Here is a 13,561-nt window from a genome sequence, read left to right as displayed (position 1 = left end):
CTCTGGAGCGAGTCAAGAGTTGGGGTACTTGGGGCAGGAGAGATGCCACTGTGAACCAAGCCCTGCATTCAGTGCTTTCCATGGCCCTTGCAAGGTAGGTAACTACAGATCTCACTTTAGCCCAGGCTGACCTGGATCTCAACATGTAGTCTCAGGCTGAGGGCCTCGAACTCATGGCGACCCTCCTACCTCTGCCGCCTGTGTGATTCTAAGCATTACCCAGGTATACATGCACAGTCTTCACAGTCTTGTTATCTTTTTTGGGGCGGTGGTGGTGGTATGTGCATATAGTTGTAACAGATGGGGAAACAGAGGCACAGAGGAAGGTGAAGCGACCTTTCTTCTACCAGCCCCATGAGCAGGCAAAGGGGCTCTTCCTTGTTTTTCCTCTATGGGGAATGAAATGACTTACTGACGAGGCTGTGATTTTTTTTTTTTTTTTTTTTTCGAGGTAGGGTCTCACTCTGGCTCAGGCTGACCTGGAATTCACTATGGAGTCTCAGGGTGGCCTCGAACTCTTGGCGATCCTCCTACCTCTGCCTCCCAGGTGCTGGGATTAAAGGCGGGCGCCACCACGCCCGGTTGATTTTTTTTTAATTATTTTAAAAAATATTTTATTTTTTTAAACCTTATTTTTATTTATTTATTTGAGAGAGAGTATGGGCACACCAGGGCCTCCAGCCACTGCAAACGAACTCCAGATACATACGCCACCTTGTGCATCTGGCTTACATGGGTCCTGGGGAATCAAACTGAGGCCCTTTGGCTTTGCAGGCAAATGCCTTAACTGCTAAGTCATCTCTCCAGCCCTAAATATTATTTATTTATTTATTTATTTATTTATTTATTTTCGAGATAGGGTCTCACTCTAGCCCAGGCTGACCTGGAATTCACTCTGTATTCTCAGGGTGGCCTCGAACTCATGGTGATCCTCCTACCTCTGCCTCCCGAGTGCTGGGATTAAAGGCGTGTGTCACCACACCCGGCTTATTTATTTATTTGACAGAGAGAGAGAGAGAGAGAGAGAGAGAGAGCAAGCATACCCGGGCCTCCATCCACTGCAAAGGAACTCCAGATGCGTGTGTCCCCTTGTGCATCTGGCTAACGTGGGTCCTGGGGAATCCAACCTTGGTCCTTTGACTTTGCAGGCAAACGCCTTAACCGCTAAGCCATCCTTCCAGCCCCTGTGATCTCTTAAGTTTTCTCCATCCCTCCCTCCCTCTGGATGGGTCTCATGTGGTGCAGGCTGGTCTTGAACTCCTGATACTTCTGCTTCACCTCTAGGAGTGCTAGGATTACTGGCAGATGCCACCACTACCAGCTTTGTATGTTGGTTTTTTGTTTTGAGATTGTGTGGCCCAGGATGGCCTCAAGATCCTCCTCCTTTAGCCTTCTGAGTACTGGGATTACAGGCATGTACCACTATGCCTGGTTTTGTTCTCCTCTCCGACATTGTATTGGCTGGACCAGATCCCCTGACAGTTGCTGCTTGTCTGCCCCCTGGCCATAGCTCCTACACCACCACGACAGAGGCCTTGTCTGCTTTGGGCCTGGCCAAGAAAAGCACTGGGCAGTTAGCAAGCCTGCAAGGCCCTCAACGAACGTTTGCTTGATGTAGACTCACCTCAAGCAGGAAAGTAATTTGCAACAAGCAAATTAAATCCAAGGCAAAAAATACTGCGGGGCTGGAGAGATGGCTTAGTGGTTAAGCGCTTGCCTGTGAAGCCTAAGGACCCCGGTTCGAGGCTCGGTTCCCCAGGTCCCACGTTAGCCATATGCACAAGGGGGCGCACGCGTCTGGAGTTCGTTTGCAGAGGCTGGAAGCCCTGGCGCGCCCATTCTCTCTCTCTCCCTCTATCTGTCTTTCTCTCTGTGTCTGTCGCTCGCAAATAAATAAATTAAAAAAAATTAAAAAAAAAATACTGCGGATGGCAAACACAACCATCCTGAAAACGAACATAAGGTCTGGGGAAATGGTGCTGCGGTTACAGGTGCTTGCTTACAAAGTCTGACGGCCAGAGTTGAATTCCCCAGTGCCCACATAAAGCCAGATGCACAAAATGATGCATGTATCTGGAGTTCAGGGCTTGGAGAGGTGGCTTAGCGGTTAAGGCACTTGCCTGCAAAGCGAAAGGACCCAGATTTCATTCCCCAGGACCCATGTAAGCTAGATGCACAAGGTGGCACACGCCTCTGAGGTTCGATTGCAGTGGCTGGAGGCCCTGGCGCTCCAATTCTCTCTTTCTCACATGTGCGCATGCTCTCTCTCTCTCTCTCTCATTCTCTCATATAAAAAAGAAGTTATTCTGTTGGGCTTACCCCCCCCCCCAAAATTCAACATAAATGTCCTAATGCCCTGCAAGGTGTCCATGAGTTATTAACTAGTGGATGGACTTGGGGCTGGAAATTTTTTTTTTTTTTTTGAGATAAGTTTTCACTCTAGCCCAGGCTGACCTGGAATTCACTAAGTAGTCTTAGGGTAGCCTTGAACTCATGGCAATCCTCCTATCTCTGCCTCATGAGTTCTGTGATTAAAGGCGTGTGTCACCATGCCTGTTTTTAAACTATTTATTATTATTATTATTTTGGTTTTTCGAGGTAAGGTCTCACTCTAGCTCAGGCTGACTTGGATGTCACTATGTAGTCTCAGGGTGGCCTTGAACTCATGGTGATCATCCTACCTCTGCCTCCTGAGTGCTGGGATTAAAAACCACCATTCCTGGCTCTGTTTATTTATTTAAGAGAGACAGAGAGAGACAGTGGGCACACCCAGGGCCTCTAGCCACTGCAAACGAACTCCAGATGCATGCACCACCATGTGCATCTGGCTAACATGGGATCTGGGGAATTGAACCTGGGTCCTTAGGCTTTACAAGAAAGTGCCTTAACCACTAAACCATCTCTTCAACCTTTTTTTTTTTTTTTTTAGGTAGGGTGACCTGAGTTCACTATGTAGTCTCAGGGTAGCCTAAAACCCACAGTGATCCTCCTACCTCAGCTTCTCAAGTGCTATGATTAAAGTATTTACCACCACTCCCAGCCTGGAAATTCTTTTTAACCAATTTGGTTTTGAACATTTAGCCAACAGCTGGAGAGAATAGGAAAATAACACAAACAAGATGACCAGCAGTGCAGACAAAAGAGGTTCAAAATAATTGACTTTCATTTAGAAAGTTTAGCCAGGCATGGTGGTACAGGCCTACAACCCTAGCACTCAAGAGGCTGACGGCCAGCCTGTCCTACGCAATGAGTTCAAGGCTAACCTGGGCTGCAGTGTGGGACCTTACTTCATAAATGCTTACTTCATAAATAAGTTTATCTTGGTATGGTGGTTCATACCTGTAATCCCAGCACTCAGGAGGCTAAGGTAGGAGAATCTTGAGTTTGAGGCCATATATCAAGACAGCCTGGGCTGGAGGGATGGCTTAGCAGTTAAGACACTTGACTGCAAAGCCAAAGGACCCTGGTTTGGTTCCTCAGGATCCACGTTAGCCAGATGCACAATGGGGCACATGTGTCTGGAGTTCGTTTGCAGTGGCTGAAGGCCCTGGCGTGCCTCTCTCTCTCTCTCCCTCTTTCTCTGTCAAATAAATAAACAAAAATATTTTTTTTTTTTTGATTTCTCAAGGTAGGGTCTCACTCTAGCCCAGGCTGACCTGGAATTCACTATGGAGTCTCAAGGTGGCCTAGAACTCACGGCAATCCTCCTACCTCTGTGTGGTGGTTTGATTCAGGTGTCCCCCCCATAAACTTAGGTGTTCTGAATGCTAGGTTCCCAGCTGATGGATATTTGGGAATTAATGCCTCCTGGAGGGAGCGTATTGTTGGGAGCGGGCTTATGGGCTTTGTAGCCAGTTTCCCCATGCCAGTGTTTGGCACACCTTCCTGTTGCTGTGGTCCACCTTATGTTGGCCAGGGGGTGATGTCCACCCTCTGCTCATGCCATCCTTTCCCCCTGCCATCGTGGAGCTTCCCCTTGAGCCTGTAAACCAAAATAAATCTCTTTTTCCCAGAAGCTGCTCTTGGTTGGGTGATTTCTACCAGCAATGCGAACCAGACTGCAACACTCTGCCTCCCGAATGCTGGGATTAAAGGCGTGCACCACCACGCTCGGCTAAAGCTCTCTTTTTTTAAAAAGTATTTTATTTTTAAGCCAGGATCACCGTGAGTTCTAGGCCACCCTAGAGTTAATTCCAAGTCAGCCTGGACCAGAGTGAGACCCTACCTCAAAAAACCAAAACAAAAAGTTTAAGTCTAGGGGTGTAGTTAAGCGGTTAATCATATTCCTAGTATGGGCAAGGTCCTAGGTTCCATCACTAGTAAGAGGAAAAAGAGGGCTGGAGATATGGCTTAGCGGTTAAGCCACTCGCCTGCAAAGCCTAAGGACTCAGGTTGGATTCCCCAGTACTGACGTAAGCCAGATGCACAAGGCGGCACATGCAAGTTCATTTCCAGTAGCCAGAGGCCCTGGAGTGCCCATTTTCTCTCTATCTTCCCCCCTCTCTCTCTGTTTCTCAAATAAATAAATATTTTTTAAACAAAATATTTTTAAGAGCAAAATAAAATTTGGGGCTGCAGGGATGGCTTAGCAGTTAAGGCATTTACCTGCAAAGCCAAAGGACCCAGGTTTGATTCCCCAAGACCCACGTTAGCCAAATGCACAAGGTGGCGCATGCATCTAGAGTTTGTGTGCAGTGGCTGGAGGCCCTGGTGTGCCCATTCTCTCTCTCCCTCTTTCTCTGTCAAATAAACAATAAATAAAAATAAAATATAAAAAACTTTAAAAAAAAATTAGGGCTGGAGAGATGGCTTAGCAATTAAGGCACTTGCCTGCAAAGCCAAAGGACCTTGGTTCAATTCCCCAGGACCCACATAAGCCAGATGCACAAGTGGCACATGCGTCTGGAGTTTGTTTGCAGTGGTGTGTGTCCACTCTCCCTGGTTCTTTCTCTCTTTCTCAAATAAATACATTTAATTTTTTTAAATCCAATTAAAAAATAAAATAAATCAAATAAAATTATAAAGAAGAGGAAAAAGGAAGCCAGCTGTGGTGGAGCATGCCTCAATCCCAGTACTCGGAGGAAGAAGGCTCATTGAGGCTAACCTGGGGCTACAGAGCAAGTTCCAGGACAACCTAGGATAGAATGAGACCCTGTCTTGAAAAACAAAATTAAAAAGAGGAAGGAGAGAAAGATGATGAAGATGAAGAAAAGTTTAAGGGAACAAAAACTGAGAAAGATCAGCAAATGTTGGTTCTAGAGTCGGGAATCACAAAACTTATCCCCAAACTCCCTGAAGCTCTGATACACAGATGTATACTGTGTAAAATTCAGCATTCAGAATTTCAGTAAGGATGCTATGGGTTGGGGGCTGGTCTTTTGTAGTACAAAGATACCTCATTTCTCCCACTGGTGGTTTGGCCGGGGACCCTGAAGCATGCCCCTGTGGGTGGAGTGGCCTTCTCTGTAGCCTAGTCTCTCCTGAAAGGCTTCTCCCAGTCCCAGAAGGGCCCTGAAGGCTGGCCTCTCCGGGGTCCTGTCACTCCCCATCTTGTCCCCCAAAGCAGCCCCCTTGTCCTGCCCACTGCCAAGCCCATGCCTTTTGCTATGAGATCGTCGTCCCATGCCAATGGCACAGGCAAGAGCACTGAGGCTGAGAGAGGAATACGTCTGCCCCAGCCACGTAGCAGAACGAAGGGAGCCCAGATCCCAAGCCTGCTCTAACCTGGGAAGAGAGGTGGGAGAAGGCTGGGTGTTTCTGGGTTCCATCCTTGTGGACTTTCCCCCACTAGGGAGACGAACCAGAAAAGGGGATTCCTCGATCAAGTCCAACACGCCACCCCCGCCCCTCGCACAGCATGGCTTAGTGACCACAAGCCACAGGGACACAGCCGGCCCAGCCAGGCCAGGTCTCCTGTGGGAATTTACTTCACAAATGTAAATATTTGCTGGCAGCCAGCTGTTGGCCTGAGCAGGGCTTAGGGTCAGAGCTGGGCCTAGGAGCTCTCAGAGCCCTCCAGCCCAACCACGAGACTTCTGGGATAACTCGGTCTGTGTCTGGCCCAGACCTCTCTTCAGGGTGGGAGACGTTTTCATTCTTTTTTTGTTGTTCAGGTAGGGTCTCACTCTAGTCCAGGCTGACCTGGAATTCACTGTGTAGTCTCAGGGTGGCCTCCAACTCACAGCAATCCTCCTACCTCTGCCTCCCGAGTGTTGGGATTCAAGGTGTGCGCCTCTACGCCCAGCTCGTTCAATTTTTTAAAAAAGTATTTATTTAGGGCTGGAGAGATGGCTTAGCGGTTAAGGTGCTTGCCTATGAAGCCTAAGGACCCACGTTCAACTCTCCAGGTCCCACGTAAGCCAGATGTACCAGGTGACCAAGCACGCAAGGTCCCACATGTGCACAAGGTGGCGCATGCGTCTGAAGTTCAGATGCACTGGCTAGAGGCCATGGCACACCAATTCTCTCTCTTTCGTTAAAAAAAAAAAAAAAAGTGAATTCCAGGTCAGCCTGGGCTAGAGTGAGACTACCTTGGAAAAAATAAATAAATACAGGGCTGGAGAAGATGGCTTAGCGGTTAAAGACCTTGGTTCAATTCCCCAGGTCCTATGTAAGCTAGATGCACAAAGAGGCATACGCATCTGGAGTTCCTTTGCAATGGCTGGAGGCCCTGGTGCTCTCTTTCTCTCTCAAATAAACAAATAAAACATATTTAACAAATTTAAAAAGCCGGGCGTGGGGGCACAAGCCTTTAATCCCAGCACTCGGAAGGCAGAGGTAGGAGGATCACTGTGAGTTTGAGGCCACCCTGAGACTACATAGTTAATTCCAGGTTAGCCTGGGCCAGAGTGAAACCCTACCTCGAAAAAACAAAAACAAAACAAAACAAAAAAATTACAAAAAGCTAGGCATGGTGGTGCATGCCTTTAATCCCAGCTCTTGGGAGGCAGAGGTAGGAGGATCACCATGAGTTCAAGGCCACCCTGAGACTCCATAGTGAATTCCAGATCAGCTTGAGCTACAGTGAGACCCTACCTCAAAAACCAAAAACAAAATAAAAAAATTACAAATATATATTTATTTATTAGAGAAAGAGAGAGGAAGAGGCAGATAGAGAGAGAGAATGAATGGGTGCACCAGGGCTCCCAGACACTGCAAACGAACTACAGATGTATGAACCTCCTTTTGCATCTGGCTTATGTGCGTTCTGGGGAATCAAACCTGGGTCCTTAGGCGTCACAGGCAATCACCTTAACTGCTTAGCTATCTCTCCAGCCTTCATTCAACTTCTGAATGCTCACTTTATGCTAGGCCCATGCCAGGCATTGGTGCTGCAGAAATCAGGACAGTAGAGTGGGGGGCAACTTAGCCAGGCTCTTCTAGGGAGCACCACGAAGATCAAAGGCAAAGGAGACAGCCCCTGCCAAGGCCAAGGGATAGGGGGAAGTCAGTGTGGGCACACGGTAAAAAGTCTGTGTGTTGAGCTAGAGGGATGGCTTAGCGGTTAAGGCACTTGCCTGCAAAGCCAAGGTTTGACTCCCCAGGACCCACATAAGCCAGATGCACAAGGTGGCACACACACACACACACACTCTCTCTACCTGCCTATTTCTATATGTCTCTCTGTCAAATACATAAATAAAAATAAAGTATTTAAAAAAAAAAAGGGCAAGCTGGTCATGGTGGCGCATGCCTTTAATCCCAGCCCTCGGGAGGCAGAGGTAGGAGGATCACCATGAGTTCGAGGCCAGCCTGAGACTACATAGTGAATTCCAGGTCAGCCTGAGCTAGAACGAGACCCTATCTTGAAAACAAACAAACAAACAAAAAGCCTGTGTGTCAAGCTCGGTTGTGGTAGTAGCAGGCAGGGCAGAGGCCTGGCTTGCGGGGTGGGAGGTGGGGTCAGCTGAGCTTCCCAGACAGGAGTGGGGGTAGACAGGTGGCAGACACAGATGGACTGGCACATTTGGCCCATGGGACTCCGAGCTGGCAAAGCAAAACCCAGGCTTGGCATGGTTCTTGACACCTGGTTGGAGCACAATAGACGTGTATAGGATGTGCCCAGCCCCGGAGGGCGGAGAGGCTGAGGGGCCCAGGAAGGGCGCGTCCCCAACTTGCCTTGTACGTTCTCTGAGGCTTTGAAACTGGGACGTTTGAGGCAAATATCCCTTCCCCGGTTCCACAGCACAAGGGCCCTGAAGGTCCACAGATGGGCGGGGGACAAGTGTACCCGAAGGAGGTGAACCGACGAGGGGAAGTTTGGCTCCAGGAGACATACGCGGAAGTCCCAACCTCTCTCTCTAGGGGCAGTCCCACAGCACCCCACCTGTCCGAGCATGCTCCCCGGCACACCTCCCGCTGGCGTTGCTGCAGAGCAAGACTCTGCTCCAGAGTTCCTCTCTCTGAACCTCACTTCCTGCATCTAGACCCTCTGGGCCATGGGTGACAGCCCAGAGGACAGTGGTGGCTTTCTGTCCTCTTGCCACTATCATTGAGGGGTTGGGGGGTGGGGCTAGGACAAGGGATGCCACAGAGCCCCGGTCAGAGTCCTGGAGAGAACCTGTGCTGTGTGACCTTGTAAAACACAGCCTCACCCTCTCTGAGCCTCTTTTTTTTTTTTTTTTCTTCGAGGTAGGGTATCACTCTAGCTCAGGCTGACCTGGCATTCACTATGGAGTCTCAGGGTGGTCTTGAACTCATAGTGATCCTCCTCTGCCTCCTGAGTGCTGGGATTTTTTTTTTTTTAGAGAGAGAGAGAGAATGAGAATGAGTGTGCTAGGTGCCAGGGCCCACAGCTGCTGCAAATGAACTCCACATGCATGCACCACCTTGTGCATCTGGCTTACGTGGGTCCTGGGGCCTTGAATCTGGGTCCTTTGACTTTGCAGGCAAGCGCCTTACCCACTAAGCCACCTCTCCAGCCCTTTTTCCTTTTCTTTTTTCTTCAAGGTAGAGTCTCACTCTAGTCCAGGCTGACCTTGAATTTACTATGGAGTCTCAGGGTGGCCTCGAATTCATGGCAGTCCTCCTAACTCTGCCTCCTGAGTGCTGGGATTAAAGGCCCATGCCATCACACCCAGCTTCAATCTCTCTCTCTCTTTTTACCATGTGAACAACGGGGCTGATAGACAAGAAATCGATCGAAAGGGAACCCTGGAAACAGAGTGGTCCAGGGATGATCAGAACAGCTCTACTCCCTGCCTAGCTCGTCAGCTCAGGGAACTCAGGGGTTTGGGCCCTCGCTCAGAGAAGGTGAGCGGCCTGATCTTCCGCCTGCCTGCCTGCCATCCCTGGCTCTTTGGCATTGTGCTGGTGTTCTGTCTGCCCACAAAGGATGTTCTAGCCATGGCCCTTTCTCATCCGTTGTTTTTTGTTGTTGTTGTTTTTGTTTTTTGTTTTTTCAAGGTAGGGTCTCACTCTGTCCCAGGCTGACCTGGAGCTCACCATGGAGTCTCAGGGTGGCCTTGAACTCACGGCGATCCTCCTCCGTCTGCCTCCCAAGTGCTGGGATTAAAGGCGTGCGCCACCACGCCCGGCTCATCCATTGTTTGCATGAGCAGCTGGCCAAGGTGAGAGCTGCGGCCAGGTCTTTTCTAGCTACACGGCTTCCTCCCAAAGCATGGAGGGACCAAGGGGTCAGACGGTCTCAACCCTGGCTCTCAAGTGCTGAGTGGCCCCAGGTCCGTTCCTTTCCCTCTCTGAGTCTCATGCTACCCTTCTGAAAATGAGGCCTGTCCTAGCTCTTTCCTCAGGGGTCACACTGAATGGGGCCATCCTCGCTCACTGTTACAGTGGATGGGAACATTCCACAGATGAGGAACCCAGCCTGCCAGCCCCATGATCATTAGCTGAGCTGCTGCCTAAGGACAGAGTGTCCCAAGTGGGTCGCCAACAGAAGCACGGGAGACAGAGCGGAGGCCAGGCACCACTGTCTATTTCTCAATTCTGCCATTTCCAGACAATCCAAGGCTTAGGGATGTGACACGAGCTGCCCCAAGCTTCACAGCACAGAAACGACCATACGGGGTTGGATTTTGAAATGATAGGTCCTCCCCCAGGTCACTCCAGGTACCGATGCAGCTCTGTGGGGACCCAGGGTCAGGTCACGGCTCTGAGTGGACCATCGGGACAGCCAGCAACAGGGGAAGCAGCTGAGTGACTGTAGCCTGAACCCAGTGGTGGGAGGAAGGGCCTGGGATGGGTCAGTAATGTCCTCCTGCCTCCCCAGCCCCAGGGCCTCAGCTGAGCAATTTTCTAGGGTATTTGGACACGGGCATCTGCTCTCCTTCCCTTTCCTTAGCTCCAACCCTCTGGGTGAGGAGTGGCCCCTCCTCCCCACTGCTCATTACACAATGCCCACCACTTATTCCAGCAACATCACTGGTCATCACTGCCTGCTTCTCCATCTCATTCAAGCAACATCCCTTGGGAGAGCGGACTCTTTTTGGCCCATTTCACAGGTGGGCCATTCACAGCGAGGGTCAGACGGGGAGTCTAGACTGTCACGAGCGTACACACAACTTGGTGCCCCTTCAGTGAAGGTGGCCCCTCATCCATGAGCAGCCACAAGCACCTGGGACCGAGTGGGACTCTGGCACGAGGCCTGGGGAGTCACCCACCCAAGGCCACACAGCTGGAGCATGGGGGTGCTGGCCTGGCTCACGTGAAAGCTCTGGAGCGTGCTCTGTCCCCGGGCCAGTGGCTTGTTCCGCAGAAGGAGCGGCAGACGTCAGCCGTGGCCTGGCCCCAGGGCCACCCAACCCTGCCTCAGCATGGGCACAGCTCTAAGCCCCTGGACACAAGGCCTCCAGCAGCTGCCCCCACCTGTCCTCTACCTTCAACCATTCCACCAGGCTTCAGAGCTGGACAAGACCTTTGGGACTTTGGGACAGCAGCAGGTACCCAGAGGACTTTGTTTGAGGCAGGTGTCGCCTGAGCTCTCCTACCCTGGGAAACACACATGGTGTCCCTGTGGTCTCCTTGGAAGTGGACCCCTCCTGGCTGGCTCTTCCATCCCTGGCTCCTTCAGCCTTCCCTGCCACGTGTGAAGAAGGCACCATGCTGGTCCCCAGCTTCCTACCCATAGTTTCATGGGCAGAGGTGCTTGGCATGAGGGCAAGCCCATCTTCCTCTAACCACCCCAGCTACATTTCAAACCCCTACCTCACATCAGAACCTATCAGACCCCGCTTCTTGGTGAGTATGGCCTTAACCCCGTTCGTGTGTGTGTGTGGGGGGGGGGTGCTAGACCCTGGCTCTTGTGTACACTAGGTAAATGCCCCACCCTAGACCTGCGTGATTCTGGGCCCTCAGCTCCATTTCTCTGGCCCTTTGCTGATTCTCTGCAAACTCAAGAAGCTCGCAGGAGCATGAGCGGAGACTCCTGCCCGCTCCCCTGAGACAAAGGCTGGGTTTTCGCATGTGCCATCTTCTAGGACCCCCGTCGTATCTCACGTCCCACACCGGCAGTCCTGTGTGTCTGGGAATGCAGAGCTCAGTGCCTTCAGATCTGCCTCTTGTGGGGTCAGCCAGACAGCAAGAGAGGCAGGAGCCCAGATGGCTCTCCACAGAAGAGACAGGATTCCAGGGGCTGGGTCTCAGCATGGAGCCTCCCTGAGCTGCACTCGGAGACAGCGTGTGAAAGGGACCTTCATGACCCACTCTGCTGAGTCTACTGGTGCTAAGCAGAGGTTCAAATCCCAGTCTGTCACCCATTTCCTTGCTGGGTTTTGTTCAACGCCCTGCAGGCTGGGGATCACAGTCCTGACCTACCTGAGCTGGCTGACGTGGTCCTTTGCTTCCAGGTGACCTGTGGAAATGGCTGGGTGGGTTTTCCTTAAGCGGCTCAATGTTGCAAGACCCCAGGGTCCCAAGTGTTGAAAACACAGTCCTCAGGGTGGCACTTGTGTTGGAACCCTTAAGAGTTGGGGCCTTTCGGTCACCGGGGGTGTGTCCTTATAGGGGGACTGAGGGACCCTGGTCCACTCTTTGGGTTTCACCATGAGGTGTGTGTTCCTGTTATGACAGGCTGTGTCACCATAAACAAGCCACAAGGTCAACCAATCAGACCGGAAGCTCCAACACTGGTTTTTCGAGGTAGGGTTTCACTCTAGCTCAGGCTGACCTGGAATTCACTATACGATCTATCTCAGGGTGGCCTCGAACTCACTGTGATCCTCCTACCTCTGCCTCCTGAGTGCTGGGATTAAAGGCGTGCGCCACCATGCCCAGCTATCTCAAGTATTTTGTTGCAGTAATGAAAGTTACTACATCAAGTTTGGAGGAAAGACCTGTGACGGCAGGATTTACATAAGGGTGACACAACACGTATGAAATTCCCTCAGGACCCTTGAATGTTCCCCAAGAGGGATAGCAGGCATCAGCTATGGCTAAACCGTGCCGTGTCCAGGAGCTCTGTGCAGCAGCCTCCTCTGACCACAGTGCTGCGTGTGCACCGTGTGTGCACGGTGACTGGACTTAGCTCCCGTGCATGGGTGGGAGGCATTTTGCCCGCTGTCACAGGGCCCCAGGTAATAGCCAGGTTGTCCTACCTTCCTCGCAGGTCACCCCTGAGTATCCAGGGCAGCACCTCCATTCACGGGCCGTCACTGTCTTGTACATCACTTTATATGTGGGCCTCACCACGGTTCTGTAGCTGAAAGAATGGCCAGGCGGCCCGGCTGAGGCACGGTTGTTACTGTTTTTCCCAGTGCCCTGGATGCCCTCAGAGCTTCTAGCATCTTCTGCCACTTCCAGACGCCCCTTTGGAGTCTCTTTTCCTCTTGCACTCTTGGATTTAGCCCTTCTTCTAAACTCCATGACCAGAGGGGTATGGAAGCCCGAGCAGGCTGAGCTGGACTGTCCCCAAAATTACTCACTGAGTAAAGGAATGAGGTCATAGTGACCCCCCTCATCCTAGACGCCCCCCCAGGGTTTCTTCCCTTCATGATGTTGCTTTTGCTCCACCCACTCTGGGGTCCCTTGCCGCCCCAATGCTTTGCCCCCTCCACAGCCTCACTTACCTACTCACCGGGCAGCTCATGGGCCAGGGGCAGCTCCGCAGCACTCGCTGAAGATACGTGCCATTCTGCAAGTGGCACGAGACGGTACGCGTCACCACGTACGAGCACCAGTTCCTGAGACAGACCCACAGAGAGGAAGCTCAGGTGGAGGGCTCCAGGAGTGTGGGAGAAGGGGACTGTGCCTAGCCTCCAGGCACAGACCCCGAGTCCTTTGGGCCCCTTAGAGTAAGGGGGGGTGAACTGCATGGTCCTAGGGGGGTAGCCGTGCTGGGGACTCCCAGGATGAGCTGCAGAGTCAAGGTGGGGGTACGGCATCGTCTCCAGGGTGCTCCCTCCTCAATGTGTTTTCATGCCAACCTTAAGCCACTTAGGTCACCTAGCTACTGGCCTCCCATGGCCACCAGTTGAAGTCTACAAGAAACATATCTTCAAATCTGTGAATTCCTCACCTACTACATTTCCAGCCAGGGATTAAGAAACAAGCTCTGAGCCAGGCATGGTGACAGAGGCAGGAGGTCCACCATGAGTTCAAGGCCACC

The 13,561-nt window shown here is 51.4% G+C and overlaps 1 protein-coding gene across 8 annotated transcripts in view; it reads right to left on the bottom strand.

Annotated features, from left to right (window-relative positions):
* The window catches only part of Emid1 (EMI domain containing 1), a 47,433-nt gene that overhangs the window by 24,305 nt on the left and 9,567 nt on the right, over nucleotides 1-13,561 (bottom strand). For all 8 annotated transcript variants that reach the window (XM_045132509.1, XM_045132510.1, XM_045132507.1 and 5 more), the window contains exons 2-3: nucleotides 13,023-13,136; nucleotides 12,552-12,655 (exon numbers count right to left, since the gene is read on the bottom strand). In XM_045132509.1, coding sequence (XP_044988444.1) covers nucleotides 12,552-12,655; nucleotides 13,023-13,136 — 218 coding nt within the window. The remainder of the gene's footprint in view (nucleotides 1-12,551; nucleotides 12,656-13,022; nucleotides 13,137-13,561) is intronic.

Source organism: Jaculus jaculus, chromosome 13 (genome assembly GCF_020740685.1).
Source record: "Jaculus jaculus isolate mJacJac1 chromosome 13, mJacJac1.mat.Y.cur, whole genome shotgun sequence".
Lineage (NCBI taxonomy): Eukaryota > Metazoa > Chordata > Mammalia > Rodentia > Dipodidae > Jaculus > Jaculus jaculus.
This window is presented reverse-complemented; position numbering and strand designations above follow the sequence as displayed.